Genomic DNA, 18,222 nt, shown 5'->3' on the forward strand with positions numbered 1-18,222 from the left:
TCTCTAGGAAAACACAACTCTGCCGATACTTGAAGTGGGGAGGCAAGATAGGGTTTGTTTGTCCTGCAGAATCTGAAAGACAGTTTTAGGGGAACAGGTTTAAAACACATTATTCAGCTGAGATTATCTCCCAGTTTCCCAGTCTAGATGTTTCACTTTGTACAAAAGCACACTCCACTCTACTGTGGTCTTAGTTGTTAGTTTGTCAGGTATTCTTCGCAGTTCCCTGTGGTGTACAGATACACTGTAGTGTTGGCACTGGCAGGGACCTATAATCTCCTCTCCACTTTGTTCCTCTCCTCCTGTCTCTCCTCCTCTCCTCATGTCTCTCCACCTCTTCACCATCTCCTCCTTTCCCGGTTCCTCTCTCAGCACATGGACTCAAGATGCTTGTCAGAGTTTTCCGTTCCCACCTGTATGCAGATCATTCAGTCGGCTTTGAAATTCCCTTTTCCTGCACCACAGATATGGCTGTGTTCCCTTTTGTTAGCCTCTACATGTCATACTGAGCTGTCTAGGTAACAGCATGGACCCACCATGTTACCCGTTTTCTCTGAGAATTGGGTTCAACAGAGAATATGGACTTCTAGACATGTTGTTACAAAGCCCAACTAGCCAACCAATTAGAGCATGATCTCTATCAGGTAGTTTTCATTTTAACCTTTTCTAGCGGGAGAGACATGTAGGGGTTTCTCAGGTAAATGGCCTTTTCTTGTAATCTCTGATTTGGGATTTACCTTGATACGTGCATAAGAAGATGTGTACCGTTTGATAATGTTGTATTACAAAAATACATACTCCACATAATGGAACATAACAATACAGTAATCAATGGATTAGGCTTAATACAGGCATGCTGGAATGTCCAACCATAAGCACCTTGTTTTCAACACCTTGCTCTGTTCAGTACCGTGCTGTAGCTGTACAGTAGACTATATGCCCTGGTGAGTTGTGGAATGCTGAATGTGGCTCACAGCAGGCTTTTCATCACGTTATCAGAGAGTAGTCATGTGTGACTGGAGTCCTCCAGGTCTGGAGGGAGACTGCTGCGCTGCGGGCTGGTAGTGTGAGAGACAGGGGACTGAAAGATTAATGTGATCTGCAGTTAACATGGGAGTGTTTTCACCACACACACACATGCACGCAGGAACACTCATATGCACGCACACACACATAGTCACACACACGCCACTGGAGGTTGGTGGCACTCTAATTGGGGAGAACAAGCTCATTGAAATGACTGGAGTGGAATAAGTGAATGGTATCAAATACATCAGACACATGGTTTCCAGGTGTTTGATGCCATTCCATTTGCTCCATTCCGGTCGTTATTATGAGCCGTCTTCCCCTCAGCAGCCTCCTGTGACACACACACTCAAGATAAGGAACTTGTAAGTAAGCATTTCGTTGGACGGTGTATACCATGTGTATCACGTACATACGACTAATAACACTTGAAACTCAGACAAAAATCCATGGCTTTCCGTATGTATATCCGGGTCGTTCTTGAATTGCTGTGGTATATTTGCATCCCTTTGCAACCATGAAAAACACTTTAAAATACAAATAGTTACACATCCTACGTGTTTTTGTTCATGTTTAACTGTTTTTCAGTGATAAAACAATGCAAGTCCTTTATACTGCAAAACTTTATGTTTATGCATTGATTAATGTACTTAGTTGTTATGCAAGTGAATGAGGACCCAAAAGCGACTTTACAGAAACAGAGTTTATTCCAAGTCAAAACAGGAAAACTGAAACCCTCTAGTCAGTAGAGGGGGACAACTGGAGATGCCACCACAGACTGCGGGTCGCTTCGGGAAGGCGCAGGCCGTAGCTGATCTAGACACCTGCTCACACGCAGCATCTGAAGAAGGCAAAAACACGACAGGACGGAACGAGGAAACAGAACAGCAAACAATGATCCGACAAGGACAGAAGCGAAAACAGAGAGAGAAATAGGGACTTAATCAGAGGGAAAAATAGGGAACAGGTGTGAAAGAGTAAATGAGGTAGTTAGGAGAATGAGGAACAGCTGGGAGCAGGAACGGAACGATAGAGAGAGAGAGAGAGAGAGAGAGAGAGGGAGGGGGAGAGAGAGGGATAGAAAGAGGGAAAGAACCTAATAAGACCAGCAGGGGGAAACGAATAGAAGGGGAAGCACAGGGACAAGACATGACAATCAATGACAAAACATGACAGTACCCCCCCACTCACCGAGCGCCTCCTGGCGCACTCGAGGAGGAACCCTGGCGGCAACGGAGGAAATCATCAATCAACGAACGGTCCAGCATGTCCCGAGATGGAACCCAACTCCTCTACTCAGGACAGTAACCCTCCCAATCCACTAAGTACTGGTGGCCACATCCCCGAGAACGCATGTCCATGATCTTCCGTACCCTGTAAATAGGTGCGCCCTCGACAAGGACGGGGGGACGAACGGGGCGCGAAGAAAAGGCTTGACACAGGAGACATGGAAGACTGGGTGGACGCGACGAAGAAGAAGCAGTCGCACTGCGACAGGATTGACGACCTGAGAAACACGGAACGGACCAATGAACCGCGGAGTCAACTTGCGAGAAGCTGTCGTAAGGGGAAGATTACGAGTGGAAAGCCACACTCTCTGACCGCGACAATACCTAGGACTCTTAATCCTACGTTTATTGGCGGCTCTCACAGTCTGCGCCCTGTAACGGCAAAGTGCAGACCTGACCCTCCTCCAGGTGCGCTCACAACGTTGGACAAAAGCCTGAGCGGAGGGAACGCTGGACTCGGCGAGCTGGGACGAGAACAGAGGAGGCTGGTACCCAAGACTACTCTGAAAAGGAGATAGCCCGGTAGCAGACGAAGGAAGCGAGTTGTGAGCGTATTCTGCCCAGGGGAGCTGTTCTGCCCCAGACGCAGGGTTTCTAAAAGAAAGGCTGCGTAATATGCGACCAATCGTCTGATTGGCCCGTTCTGCTTGACCGTTAGACTGGGGATGAAAACCGGAAGAGAGACTGACGGAAGCACCAATCAAACGACAGAACTCCCTCCAAAACTGTGACGTGAATTGCGGACCTCTGTCCGAAACGGCGTCTAACGGGAGGCCATGAATTCTGAACACATTCTCAATGATGATTTGTGCCGTCTCCTTAGCGGAAGGAAGCTTAGCGAAGGGAATAAAATGAGCCGCCTTAGAGAACCTATCGACAACCGTAAGAATCACAGTCTTCCCCGCAGACGAAGGCAGACCGGTAATAAAGTCTAAGGCGATGTGAGACCATGGTCGAGAAGGAATGGGAAGTGGTCTAAGACGACCGGCAGGAGGGGAGTTACCTGACTTAGTCTGCGCGCAGTCCGAACAAGCAGCCACGAAACGGCGCGTGTCACGCTCCTGAGTAGGCCACCAAAACCGCTGGCGAATAGAAGCAAGCGTACCCCGAACGCCGGGGTGGCCAGCTAACTTGGCAGAGTGAGCCCACTGAAGAACAGCCAGACGAGTAGAGACAGGAACGAAAAGAAGGTTACTAGGACAAGCGCGCGGCGACGCAGTGTGAGTGAGTGCTTGCTTTACCTGTCTCTCAATTCCCCAGACAGTCAACCCGACAACACGCCCTTCAGGGAGAATCCCCTCGGGGTCGGTAGAAGCTACAGAAGAATTGAAGAGACGAGATAAGGCATCAGGCTTGGTGTTCTTATTTCCCGGGCGATAAGAAATCACGAACTCGAAATGAGCGAAAAACAACGCCCAACGAGCTTGACGAGCATTGAGTCGTTTGGCAGAACGGATGTACTCAAGGTTCTTATGGTCAGTCCAAACGACAAAAGGAACGGTTGCCCCCTCCAACCACTGTCGCCATTCGCCTAGGGCTAAGCGGATGGCGAGCAGTTCGCGGTTACCCACATCATAGTTGCGTTCCGATGGCGACAGGCGATGAGAAAAATACGCGCAAGGATGGACCTTATCGTCAGAATGGAAGCGCTGGGACAGAATGGCTCCCACGCCCACCTCTGAAGCGTCAACCTCGACAATGAATTGTTTAGTGACGTCAGGAGTAACAAGGATAGGAGCGGATGTAAAACGCTCTTGAGGAGATCAAAAGCTCCCTGGGCGGAACCGGACCACTTAAAGCACGACTTGACAGAAGTAAGGGCTGTGAGAGGGGCTGCCACTTGACCGAAATTACGAATGAAACGCCGATAGAAATTCGCAAAACCGAGAAATGTGACAGAGGAGACATGAAAGGCGCACTTCTCAGCCTTCACATAGAGACAATTCTCTAAAAGGCGCTGGAGTACACGTCGAACGTGCTGAACATGAATCTCGAGTGACGGTGAAAAAAATCAGGATATCGTCAAGGTAAACGAAAACAAAGATGTTCAGCATGTCTCTCAGTACATCATTAACTAATTCCTGAAAGACAGCTGGAGCATTAGCGAGACCGAACGGCAGAACCCGGTATTCAAAATGCCCTAACGGAGTGTTAAACGCCGTTTTCCACTCGTCCCCCTCTCTGATGCGCACGAGATGGTAAGCGTTACGAAGGTCCAACTTAGTAAAGAACCTTGCTCCCTGCAGAATCTCGAAGGCTGACGACATAAGGGGAAGCGGATAACGATTCTTAACCGTTATGTCATTCAGCCCTCGATAATCCACGCAGGGGCGCAGGGTACCGTCCTTCTTCTTAACAAAAAAAAACCCCGCTCCGGCGGGAGAGGAAGAAGGCACAACGGTACCGGCGTCGAGAGAAACAGACAGATAATCTTCGAGAGCCTTACGTTCGGGAGCCGACAGAGAGTATAGTCTACCCCGAGGGGGAGTGGTCCCCGGAAGGAGATCAATACAACAATCATACGACCGGTGAGGAGGAAGGGAGTTGGCTCTGGACCGACTGAAGACCGTGCGCAGATCATGATATTCCCCCGGCACTCCTGTCAAATCACCAGGTTCCTCCTGAGAAGAGGGGACAGAAGAAACAGGAGGGATAGCAGACATTAAACACTTCACATGACAAGAAACGTTCCAGGATAGGATAGAATTACTAGACCAATTAATAGAAGGATTATGACATACTAGCCAGGGATGACCCAAAACAACAGGTGTAAAAGGTGAACGAAAAATCAAAAAGGAAATGGTCTCACTGTGGTTACCAGATACTGTGAGGGTTAAAGGTAGTGTCTCACATATGATACTGGGGAGAAGACTACCATCTAAGGCGAACATGGGCGTGGGATCCCCCTAACTGTCTGAGAGGAATGTCATGTTTCCGAGCCCATGCTTCGTCCATAAAACAACCCTCAGCCCCAGAGTCTATCAAGGCACTGCAGGTAGCTGCCGAACCGGTCCAGCGTAGATGGACCGACCATCTACGCTGGACCGACAAGGTAGTACAGGATCTTGATGGAGAGACCTGAGTAGTAGCGCTCACCAGTAGCCCTCCGCTTACTGATGAGCTCTGGCCTTTAACTGGACATGAAATGACAAAATGTCCAGCAGAACCGCAATAGAAGCAAAGGCGGTTGGTGATTCTCCGTTCCCTCTCCTTAGTCGAGATGTGAATACCTCCCAGCTGCATGGGCTCAATCTCTGAGCCAGTGGGAGGAGATGGTTGAGATGCGGAGAGGGGGAACACCGTTAACGCGAGCTCTCTTCCACGAGCTCGGTGACGAAGATCTACCCGTCGTTCTATGCGGATGGCGAGTGCAATCAAAGAATCCACGCTGGAAGGAACCTCCCGGGAGAGAATCTCATCCTTAACCTCAGCGTGGAGTCCCTCCAGAAAACGAGCGAGCAACGCCGGCTCGTTCCAGTCACTGGAGGCAGCAAGAGTGCGAAACTCTATAGAGTAATCCGTTATGGATCGATCACCTTGACATAGGGAAGCCAGGGCCCTGGAAGCCTCCCTCCCAAAAACTGAACGATCAAAAACCCGTATCATCTCCTCTTTAAAGTTCTGATACTCGTTAGTACACTCAGCCCTTGCCTCCCAGATAGCTGTGCCCCACTCCCGAGCCCGTCCCGTAAGGAGTGATATGACGTAGGCGATCCGAGCTCTCTCTCTCTTGAGTATGTGTTGGGCTGGAGAGAGAACACAATATCACACTGGGTGAGAAAGGAGCGGCACTCAGTGGGCTGCCCAGAGTAACATGGTGGGTTATTAACCCTAGGTTCCGGAGACTCGGAAGACCAGGAAGTAGCTGGTGGCTCGAGACGGAGACTCTGAAACTGTCCTGAGAGGTCGGAGACCTGAGCGGCCAGGGTCTCAACGGCATGACGAGCAGCAAACAATTCCTGCTCGTGTCTGCCGAGCATCGCTCCCTGGATCTTGACGGCTGAGTTGCGAGAATCCGTAGTCGCTGGGTCCATTCTTGGTCGGATCATTCTGTTATGCAGGTGAATGAGGACCCAAAAGCGACTTTACAGAAACAGAGTTTATTCCAAGTCAAAACAGGAAAACTGAAACCCTCTAGTCAGTAGAGGGGGACAACTGGAGATGCCACCACAGACTGCGGGTCGCTTCGGGAAGGCGCAGGCCGTAGCTGATCTAGACACCTGCTCACACGCAGCATCTGAAGAAGGCAAAAACACGACAGGACGGAACGAGGAAACAGAACAGCAAACAATGATCCGACAAGGACAGAAGCGAAAACAGAGAGAGAAATAGGGACTTGATCAGAGGGAAAAATAGGGAACAGGTGTGAAAGAGTAAATGAGGTAGTTAGGAGAATGAGGAACAGCTGGGAGCAGGAACGGAACGATAGAGAGAGAGAGAGAGAGAGAGAGAGAGAGAGAGAGAGAGAGAGGGGGGGGGAGAGAGGGATAGAAAGAGGGAAAGAACCTAATAAGACCAGCAGGGGGAAACGAATAGAAGGGGAAGCACAGGGACAAGACATGACAATCAATGACAAAACATGACATTAGTTAGGGTAAGCAAATGGACTTGTTCCAGTAGTGATGTGTAGAGTTGTAGTGACATGTTTTGTGGATTTAGAGATATCTATTATTTTGAACAAAACTTTTTTAATATATTGTATAGATCAATAAAAATAAAGAAGGCTATTAAAATACTTTTTTATTACTAATATAATGTCTGTCCCTCAGTTTTATGTCATTGGTGTTATATTGAGCATTCCCTTCAGTGTGCAAACAGTTATCGGGGGAGGGGTCTATTATTAATGAAAAGGATTAGCTAATCACACCCTTTTAGTATGTCATAAATTTGAGGATTCCATTGATAATTTGCTGTGTCTAAATCCAAGGTGTCACTTGGTGTTACTCAATTTAAATGAATGGAAATAACATTGTGAGAAAAATGATTAATCATATACTTTTTATAAATTATTTTGGAAGGGTTTATGACCTTAGATTTGATTATCTGTGGTGTCCATTTAAAAAAATCCTCAATAACCTAAAATGTCTCATTGGTGTTACCATAATTGGTGGTGCTACTCCTACTGGTAGCACAATATTATGGTAAAAATTATTTAAAGTCATTAAGCTGCCATATTAGTTGATTTAGAATGGGAAGATGTAACCAAAAACATTTAATAAATAAAACATCTAGAAAAAATAAGCATTTTACCCCCAAAAAATGGAATCTAATTGTATTGATCATATACACATTTTTATCAGATGTTATTGCAGGTGTAGTGAAATGCTTGTGTTCCTAGCTCCAACAGAGCAGCAGTATGTAACAGTGCAGTAGTATCTAAAAATGCCATGTCCAAATGTTACCGTAATTCAAGAAGGACCCATCCGCCAAGATGAAAGGGTAAAATCAGATATTTCTGGAACTCTTGGCATTGAAGAAGGAGAACCCTGAGGCCTGTGATGTTTTAACCCTCTCAGGACACATATACGGTGCCTTCGGAAAGTATTCAGACTCCTTGACCTTCTTGACATTTTGTTAGGTTATAGCCTTGTTCTAAAATTGATTTAAAAAATAAATAAATCCCCCTCATCAATCTACACACAATACCCCATAATGACAAATAAGAACTATATATAAAAATATAAAAAACAGAAATATTACATATAAGTATTCAGATAATTAACGCAGTACTTTGTTGAAGCACTTTTGGCAGCAATTACAGCCTTGGGTCTTCTTGGGTATGATACCTGTATTTGGGGAAAGGTGAACCTTCACCACAGTCTGAGGTCCTGAGCACTCTGGAGCAGGTTTTCATTAAGAATCTCTCTGTACTTTGCTCCATTCATCTTTGCCTCGATCCTTACTAGTCTCCCTGCTGCTGAAAAACACCCCCACAGTGTGATGTTGCCACCACCATGCTTCACCGTAGGGGTGGTGCCAGGTTTCCTCCAGATGTAATGCTTGCATCTCCACAGAGGAACTCTAGAGCAATGTCAGAGTGACCATCGGGTTCTTGGTCACCTCCCTGACCAAGGCCCTTCTCCACTGATTGCTCAGTTTAGCCAGGCAGCCAGCTCTAGGAGGAGTCTTGGTGGTTCCAAACTTCTTCCATTTAAGAATGATGGTACACTTCCCCTTTTTGGTACCCTTCCCCAGATATGTGCCTCAACACAATCCTGTCCCGTGGGGCTCTACGGACAATTCCTTCGAACTCATGGCTTGGTTTTTGCTCTAACATGCACTGTCAACTGTGGGACCTTATATAGATAGGTGTGTGCCTTTCCAAATCATGTCCAATCAATTGAGTTTACCACAGGTGGACTCCAATCAAATTGTAGAAACATCTCAAGGATGATCAATGGAAATAGGATGCACCAGAGCTCTATTTCGAGTTGCATAGCAAAGGGTCTGAATACTTGTGTATTTTTCTTCAGAATAATTATTTTTAATTAATTTGCAAACTTTCCAAAAAAAAGTGCTTTGTCGTTATGGGGTATTGTTTGCAGAGACAGGGGACTGAAAGATTCATGTGATCTGCAGTTAACATGAGTGTTTTCACCACACACTCACACGCAGTCTATTCTTATTTCAAATTAAAGTGACACAGTGCATGACTCCAGCACTATTTTGAGGCTCCATTACTGTTAACGTCTTGACGGCCGGAGGTCCTCTCTCTGCAGCGGTGATGAAGTGTCTGTTTGTTCATCATCCTTCATTCAAGGCTGTTGCTGACCTGGGCTGCTACCCCAGTCCTCACTCAAAAATAAATGAGCAATATTAGGGCGTCATTTCTCACCCACTGTGTGCACTCAGAGAAAATACTGCTCTTTGTGCTCCTGCTCTGCTAAATGATTAGACTGGCTCTACTGTGACTACATGTGGAGAAGTGCAGTCTTTAGGGGAGAATGAGACCCGGATGGAAACGCTGTTCAATCTGTCATGTCGGCCAGGGTACTCAGTAGTGAAAGAGATGTAGTGAATGGCTGCTGTCTTGTCCTGTTCTTCCTACAGAGAAGGTGAACGTGTTGGAGCACCTGTCCCAGCTGGCCGTCAACACCACTAATGTATCCTTATCTGTGGGGACCCAGAATTGTCCGACTCTTCACATTGGCCTGTACGCCACACTGGCAATGCCCACACACCAGGCATTTGGACCCAGGTATTTTTCCTATTAACATACTATATTATATTATACTGACGTAAATTAACATTTTGTTTAAGTTATTTATATTGTGCTACCTCACATATATTGTGCTCCCTCCCAGGTTTGTAGATGAGTTCAGTGTGCTGATGGAGCTGCGTAGTGTTCAGCAGGAGGAGAGTAGCCTGGTCACCGTGCTCAGTCCCTACAGCCACATCCAGCTGCAGCTCCGTCTCAACCCACACACGGTCACCTTCGTCTCCACTCACCACAGACATTACGAGTACGTTGTTAGTTTCACCTCCTAGTTTAGATGAATTCTGTCTTTCTGACTTTTTGTACAGTATAGTAAATGAAGCTGAGGTGCTTTGCTCCACTTGCAGCTAAAAACAATAAGTCAAGCAATACAAGTGAAGTAAATGTATCTCCCATTCCGTCCTGTCTCTCTAGGTTCCCAGTAGGTATGCTGCCTGATGGCCAGTGGCACCAGGTCTCTGTAGGTGTGTCCTCCAGCTGGCTGGCCCTCTATGTGGACTGTGAGCTGGTGGAGAGGGTGAACTGGACCTACCCTGGACAGGACATTACCACTGATGGTCTGCTGATGCTGGGGGGCATCATAGAGGGCTTTGAGACTCCATTTGAGGTAAGGGTACTCAAATTTCACATAATAAATAGTAATCTGAATATTTTTCTATTCCTCATGATTTCAAGCACTAGATATGTTCAGAGAGAAGGTGCCTGCCACTTGATGGCAGTAGAGAGAAGTTAATGTCCCGTCACCAATTACTAGGCAGTTGTCAGCTTGACTTACTCGCTGAGAATGATTTCACTTAATTTGCTGTTGGTTTTCTGCAGTTGTAATACTATATATCATTAATCCAAAATGTATTTTTCGATTTCAATCATACAATAAAGTTTGTCATCTTAAGTTTTGTGACAAAATGTAAACAGAAATTGTTTTAGGGAATCTGGTTATTCTCTGCCTGCTCATTAATCCTCCCAGAGAGAGTTTACTGATTCTCCTGAAATCAGCTTCTCTTCACTTTAATTGAATCCAGAGACGTTACTCTCGGAGCCAATTCATCACGGACGGACACAGGCAGGGTCTTGTTGCCATATCTTATTGGCTCTAGTCAGTTCCTATATTACTATCACTGTACTGTCAAATTATCTGGATGATGTCAGCCTACTGTACTGCAAAGACTAAAGGTTGGGGACCGAAGAGCTGGATGGGCTCGTTGGAAGGGATGGCATGAGAACTTCACAGTCAGGGTTGGATATCCATGGGTATTTACACTTAGCTGCCTGTCCAATTGACCTGTCCTAAAGAAATCTCACATAGATCAGTGAGATAATCCAGTACTTTATACTGTGACTGTTGTAAGTAATTAGGCTGGGTGAAAAGTGGAAAGTGGAAGGTGAAGCCTTCCTTACTGTGTGTCTGAGGGATCTCCTCACCTTTCAGCAACAGTGTTTCAGGTTTCTACCTGTCTGTCTGTCTCAGGGTGCTCTGAGACAGATGACCTTTGTGATGGGTGACCCCGACGCAGCCAGACACCAATGTAACCTCCACCTCCCTATGTGTGATGGAACGGCCCCCAAAGCTCCACGCTCCCCAAGAACACCCCACACACACCAGGTACTAACTAACTACAGAACTTTGCAGTCCTCTCTGAAATATCAAGATATTTTTCATGAAATATAATAATAATAATAATAAATCAAATAAGACAATATGTTTGTAATTTATACTGCGATTAAAAAAGAGACAAATTATTATACAGTATGCCATTTAGATCTATTCTTTTACATCTACTGCCCTTTCATTTTAAATTTCTTAATATTTTAGGATGCCGAGTTGTCCTCTGGTGACCTGCTAGATGACTTGACAAACAGTACAGGGAGTTCCAGAGAGAGTTCCACAGATAAAGGGGATGCTGTCATGGTGAGTACCTTTGATAGGGAGATAATTCCATTGTCATGTACAGTAGTTGATGTAAAGCCATGTGAGTCAGCCCAATTTAGACAAAAGCCACTGAATTGCCTGGTTTTAAAGTCTTTCATCTCTTTTGAATTATAGTGCATTAGGGGATAATGGGTCCCTTACATGTGCTTTGTACAGTGTTCCAGTAGTAACAGTTGTAGTAATTCTTATGACACAATTTAAGGCAAATAAGTGACAGATGTAGTGGTTGGTTAGAGATATTGCCTGAACAATCTGGGAAGTGTATCATTGATGGAGGTGAGGTGAAGAAATTCCACTGATTTCTCATTTGTCCCCATAAACCCCTAGTTTTATTTTCCTAATGGGGAAGGCTGTGATTCACTAGAGTGCTGGGAACAAGCCTGGCTTTGACAAATGCCCCATCAGGGAGGGATAAGGGGCTGCCCTGGCCCTGGGTCTCACACACTAGACTGCAGCTCACAAATACATCCAGAGTACTTTTACCAGCTGTCCTCAAACGTCATTACCCACCGCGCAGGCTCTTTACTATAGGCTTAAAAAGACCAAGTGCATACTTCAGCATTAGTATACACTTCAGTGTATACTTGTTATTTAAACATTGGACAAGACATTTTCCTCATTATTGTTATGTTCAAGTTGACATTTCTTTACTTGATTGAAATCTGGTTGTCCGTGGCAGTTCTAGACTTGATGATGCTCTGTTTAAATGGTCTTTGTTAATCTGTTTTACGTACATAGGATGTTTGAGAAGTGCATTAAGGGTTTTCACTTTTTTATTGAACTGAACTGAAAGTCCTCAAATGCCCAAAGTAACATACCTTTGGTATAACAATGATAGTTTCACCAGTCCATACCTGTCTTAGATCATCAGTCAACCACTAAATGGGGGGAAGTACTGAGTTGTATCTTCATCTCAAAGTGTTAAGACTTGCAGTCGGCCTTGTGGACTCCACTTCACTTGGTGAGAGGTCAAATGATTCAACATTTTTCTTGTCTGACCCCCATAATACACCCACAGGATGTGTACTCACTCTCTCCTTTTAAGATGAGCGATATGGGCCACAGAAGGTGCCGAAGAGCCTCTGGATCATAATTCACAAGTACTGAAACTTAGGATCAGATAAGGTCTATTTCCATTATCCATTACCTTACAACCTCTGTGCTGAAAGTGAAAGTGAGGGGACTGATGTCCATACTGTCACTAATGCACAGGTGGTGCTAATGAACCACCATCAGATGATTACTTTACAAAGGGCAATAGAATAATAGGTGAGTTTGCAAGGGCCATTTAGCACAAGTCAAGGCAAAATCTAGATCAGACATCAGCCCAAGAGCAATACCATTTACAACTTGCAAACTATTTCACGCAAACCACAACCTCATGACTCACAACCTTATGTGGTGTTTTATTACATTGTATCCCAAGTAGCAGGTTCCAAATAACATTTCTTGACTGTTCTGCCATCTACCAGCATATGAGATTGGGACATTCATCCACAGGTCTGTCACTGTACTGCATGCATCCACCTATGGTAGCTTATACTGTAAGTCACATCATTGAAATGGCAAAAGGGAGGAACAAGAAAGAAGCAGTCATGACTCATGGTTGCCAAGCAACTGTACCTCACAGAGTAATTATGGCCCAGGCTTGTGGGAGTTCTGTTCTGAGCTGGTACTGTATCACACAGCTCTGTGTTCTCATCTCTCGTCCACATTGGCAGTTCTAGTCTATCATCTGCGACTTTGACCTCAGACCACTGAAACGTGTAATCATATTCACTGGGCTATAATTTAGTTAGCCAAATAAAAAATTATATAAGAAGAGAGGGAGGCGCTGAAAAAAGGGTTGCTTTATTACTAGCCTATTGTCTCCCATCTCTATTCACACCCTTGCTAAAATGTACATGAGAAAAATGTGTTCTCTCACCTTATGTTTTAATGGAAACCACATGCCATATACTGCGGCCTGGCCTCGATGTGGTAAGTGTAGACAGCAGCTTATTCCATAGTCAGAGGCTCTGGGAGCAGTTAGCAAGCCTGTGTAGATTGGTGATGGTACTGATGCAAGTTCATTTGCTAAGGGATTTTCCTCTTATGTATCCAGTCTAGTGAAAATGGGGGAAACCTCAAGAGATTTTTCCCACTCTTATGTAAAGCGTATTCTGTAGTGGTTTCCCTTGGTTTATGCTATTGCCATGGTTTCTCATTAATACCCATAATCCCTCCTTGTGGTCACTGCTGCTTTGATTCTGAATGCTGTAGGTCTCCAGCTTAATCGTTTTCTTCAATCAAATTAGCCTCTGTCAGATCATTAGCTGATCATAGCTGTGTGTGCTCCTTTCTATTTTACCACCAAGTTATCTCATTCACAGCTTGGTATATTTAATCATACAACATTAGTGCATACATTCATATCACTAAGTACAGGAAGTCTAGTGGTGGAAGTCCTAAGATCCACCTGGGCCTCAGCAGCCGAGATAGAGTGATGAAGTGATGGGTATCCATCCTCTTGTCCCCTGGCTTAGCCTGGCACACCCTATCCCACCACACCCCACCACACCCACCCACCCTACCCTAACACACCCACCCCACCCCACCCCATGTTACCCCACACCACACCACCCATCCCACCACACCCACCCCATCCTACCCCACCCAGCCACCCAACCACCTCACACCATCCCAGCACACCCCATCCCACCCTACCCCACTCTGCCACCCCACAACACCACAGCACCCCACACCACCACACCTCATCCCACCACACCCCATCCTACCCTACCCCACCCAGCCACCCACAACAACACAACACCCCACACCACTACACCTCATCCCATCCAGTCACCCAACCACCACACCCCACCCACCCACCCACCCACCCAACCAGCCACCCCACCCCATCCCACCAAACCCCATCCCATCCTACCCCACCCACCTACCCAGCCATCCCACCACACCCCACCCCACACCACCCCAATCAACCATCCACCCACCCACCCACCCACCCACACAGCCACCCCACACCACCCCATCCCATCCCACCACACCCCATCCTACCCTGTCCGCCCGCCCAGCACCACACACCACAATATCCCATCCCACCCACCTAGCTACCCCATTCCACCACACCACACCCCATCCCATCACATCCTACCCCACCCAGCTAACCCACACCACCACACCACCACCACACCTATTCCCACCCCACACCACCCCACCCCACCCCATCTCATCCCACCACACCTCACCCACCCAGCCCCCATCCCATCTCATCCCAGCCACCCCACACCACCACACTCCATCCCACACCACCCCACCACACCGAGCCAGCCTACCCTGTCGCCACACCCCACCACACCCCATCCCAGGCAGCCAAGCCGAGCTGTGGGTGGGAGACTGAGAGTGGGAGCTCAGCCCAGGGTGTGTCTATGTGTTCCTGCTCACGGGGAAGGCACTGGGAAAGAGCACTGCATACTTTGCCAGGAAGGACTCCTGTGGACTAGGAGGGGTGTAGTAGGAGTGGTGCTCTCCTATTGTAATGTACTGTAGCCATGCAGTGTTTTACCTGGATACTGGGCTGCTTAATGCTGGATTCTTTCCTCTTTGGATTGTGTTTGGAGGGTCAATGGAGAGCATCTTACACGGTAGGGAACCACCAGACCATTTAGATACTGTAGGCAGAATTCACTAACTAGTTCGTAGTTGTGATGATCAGGTTGTAGACATACATTTGCTGCTGTGCTCACTATAGTAACACGATTGTCCCCAGGTGATAAATACAGAACTGCTTAGGAATCCCACTGTTGTGATTGTGTTGATGTACTGTAGCACAGTGTATGTATGTTCATCCTGGTTATTAGCCCATGGTTTGTTTACTCTACGTCTATGATAGACATTTACATGCTTGTTTTTGCCATATAAAGATTTTCTTTGCTGTTATTTAGTTCATCATGGGGTATTATACTTTAGCCAGAAGACAGAGACTCCTCTAAACAGATCCATATGAAGCAAGGTTCTTCATTGCCAGCACATGTGGGTACATCCTTAATAAACAAAAGTTGTCTTATGGCCTTGTAGAACATCAGAAATTCTGTAATCTGTAGTTATCTATCCTAAAAATAGAATGTGACAACAACAGTATTACATCATGTGTTCACCCGCTTTTTACTCATCTGTAAATATTCCCGCTCTAATAATTCTACTACAGGACACGTCCTCGTAACATCTCTGATGACTATATAAAGCTGGGGATGATGGAGTGTATTTGCCCAGCTGCATTTTTAGACATATGGCCGGTGAAGATCATCCTCATGCCTGTGTCTAAGCCTTTGATTTATGGTCCTCCATCATAATGTACTGTTAGGTCAACCCGCTAGATACATATTCCCCCCTGCCTGGGGACCAGTGAACTGGACCTTCCTTCAGGAGTCTTTCACATGGTGCTCTTTCATACTAAGGTCTCTGGGTGACATGGTCTTTGTTTACATCTTCCAGTCTGACCCGTAGCGATGACCTTGTCAGCTACACGTCATCCCCCTAATGAAACCATTTCCTGACTGCAGAATGCACCGGTCCCCATTCAAACCTCACTGCTACATGATACAGGAATGATGCACTCATCTCATCAGTCAACCATTGTTCAGGAAGCATACAAATAGCTAGATAGTTTATAGTTTATTTCATTTATATGATAAATATGTTTAGCTATTACACAAATTATCTGTCAGCAACGTTTTGTGTTTGTTTGCACTATTGGAAAAGTTAATTGTATTTGATGGATTTCTAATTCTTTGTGTGTCTATCTGGCAGGATGTGTTTAGAGATACATGCCTGATTTCTGACTTTATAATCAATGTGTGTAAAGTATGAACTGTATTATGCTGAGATGAATACCAGGGATCCATTATTGCCCACTTCAGAGATCAAAGAGTCTGGACTACAGAATACTGTATTCCCTGGCCACATGCTCACCTCCAGTTCACACTGTAGAGCAGAGCTCCAGCCCAGACACAGAAACCCAGACACAAGACCCCCAGACGTAGACCCCCAGACCCAGACCCTACTCACTCACTGCTGCAGCCACTGGCAGTGGGACAAGTATGGTGTCTCCCTGTCAGATGTTAACAGTGTATTTTCCCTTAGTGTTTCCATACGGCATCAAACCTCCTAAAGTAAGATTGTGCCTGATGTGTGCAAGGCTCTCACTAGCAGTCTCGTTCTCTTAGTGCTCTGCCTCCTCCTCCAATACAGTGCTTCCATTCTAGGGCTCAGCCTGGGGATGAAAGGCAGAGCTATAGGGAGGTTGAGGAGATTAGTTGGACAAATAGTTTCAGGCCCAGGGAGATCAAGTATCTGCTCATCTAAGAGAGATGTCGCTGAGAGAGAGAGAGAGAGAGAGAGAGAGAGAGAGAGAGAGAGAGAGAGAGAGAGAGAGAGAGAGAGAGAGAGAGAGAGAGAGAGAGAGAGAGAGAGAGAGAGAGAGAGAGAGAGAGAGAGAGGGGCAATGCTAGCTTATTACATATAAAGGCTCATTGTCTGCTGTAGGAGAGGCCAGTGTGAGGTGGACTGAAGCTCTGCAACTCACCTGGGTGCAGTTATCTCTCTAATGTAATCCCAGCTTCTCTTTGAAGTTCGTAGTCATTAGGCCCAGACTTAATAACCCATTTTTATACTTATGTAAGTGATGCACCGCATTGTTTATAATAAAAAACGATGAGTACTGTTTTTATATTACAGATGTAGGATCTTAATTTGAGTCACTTTACTACAGCAGAAAAATAATCCTGCAGCAACAGGAAATGTGAATTATTATGTGGATTATAAATAATGGTCATTACAAACTTTAAAGCCTTTTTAAAACTCAAATACAGTATAAGTTTGCGTTTTCTGCTGGAAAAATCTCAGCAACAAAATAATGATCAAATTAAGATCCTACATCTGTATGCACCTTTTATGTTGAGGTGAAAAAAGGAACATGTAATTGTTGAAATGTCTACCTATTTAAGGCTGTTTCAGTCATTTGTTGTAGTTAATTTGATGGAACTGTTTGATAGAGATGTGTCTGTTGTGGGTGAGTGATCATTCTAGACACTCTGTATCAGAGGGATCTGGTTACTGTATGTGGCTGCAACCATTAACCATAGTTTTCTCTTTCTCTCTTTGTAGGATCCCTCCCTCCCAGAAGGCAAGTCTCCTATCTCCCAGCACGCAACCACCCTACAACAACAAGGGAATGGGTTTGTGGGAGTTGATGAGGCAGACCCCTCTATCTTCACCCTACATCACACGGATACAGGTACCCGTGGCAGCAATTCCCCCTATAAAGTAACTGCCTTGGATGAGAACATCACCACAGATGCAGAAGACAGACCACAACATGACATCATCGACCTGGACTCCACCGGCCCCTCCCCCAGTTTCCAAAGGAAAGGCTCTGACCAGAAGAGCCCATCCCAATCTGGTCACCCTGACCCCAGTGTGCTCTTGGAGGAGAACCTGTTGCCTCCTGCGGGGTCAGCAGTGGAGCAGGGAAGGATTAGTAGTGGCTCTCTCACACAGAAGGGCCAGGGGAACAGTGAGGAGTTCGGACAGGCTGGTTCTGATCACACAGGCTTGCTGACAGTGGCACCCAGTGAGGGTGATGTCATAGTCGGATCTGACAACAAGATTTACAGGCTCCTGAGTGGCCCTCCAGGGCCAGTTGGACCTCCAGGAGAACAAGTAAGAATCTCTTAGGGACAGTTTTTAGAGTTAGAAATGCT

The 18,222-nt window shown here is 46.0% G+C and overlaps 1 protein-coding gene across 2 annotated transcripts in view; it reads left to right on the plus strand.

The window, feature by feature from the left end:
* Positions 1-18,222, plus strand: part of si:dkey-61l1.4 (collagen alpha-1(I) chain) — a 67,482-nt gene that overhangs the window by 25,543 nt on the left and 23,717 nt on the right. The window contains exons 2-7 of one of the 2 annotated variants that reach the window (XM_046345385.1): positions 9,366-9,513; positions 9,620-9,778; positions 9,946-10,138; positions 11,000-11,134; positions 11,345-11,440; positions 17,627-18,181. In XM_046345385.1, the coding sequence (XP_046201341.1) occupies positions 9,366-9,513; positions 9,620-9,778; positions 9,946-10,138; positions 11,000-11,134; positions 11,345-11,440; positions 17,627-18,181 (1,286 nt within the window). Of the gene's footprint in view, positions 1-9,365; positions 9,514-9,619; positions 9,779-9,945; positions 10,139-10,999; positions 11,135-11,344; positions 11,441-14,993; positions 15,106-17,626; positions 18,182-18,222 lie in introns of those variants that run through there. The other variant, XM_046345386.1, reaches the window with a different exon arrangement.

Source organism: Oncorhynchus gorbuscha, linkage group LG04 (genome assembly GCF_021184085.1).
Source record: "Oncorhynchus gorbuscha isolate QuinsamMale2020 ecotype Even-year linkage group LG04, OgorEven_v1.0, whole genome shotgun sequence".
Lineage (NCBI taxonomy): Eukaryota > Metazoa > Chordata > Actinopteri > Salmoniformes > Salmonidae > Oncorhynchus > Oncorhynchus gorbuscha.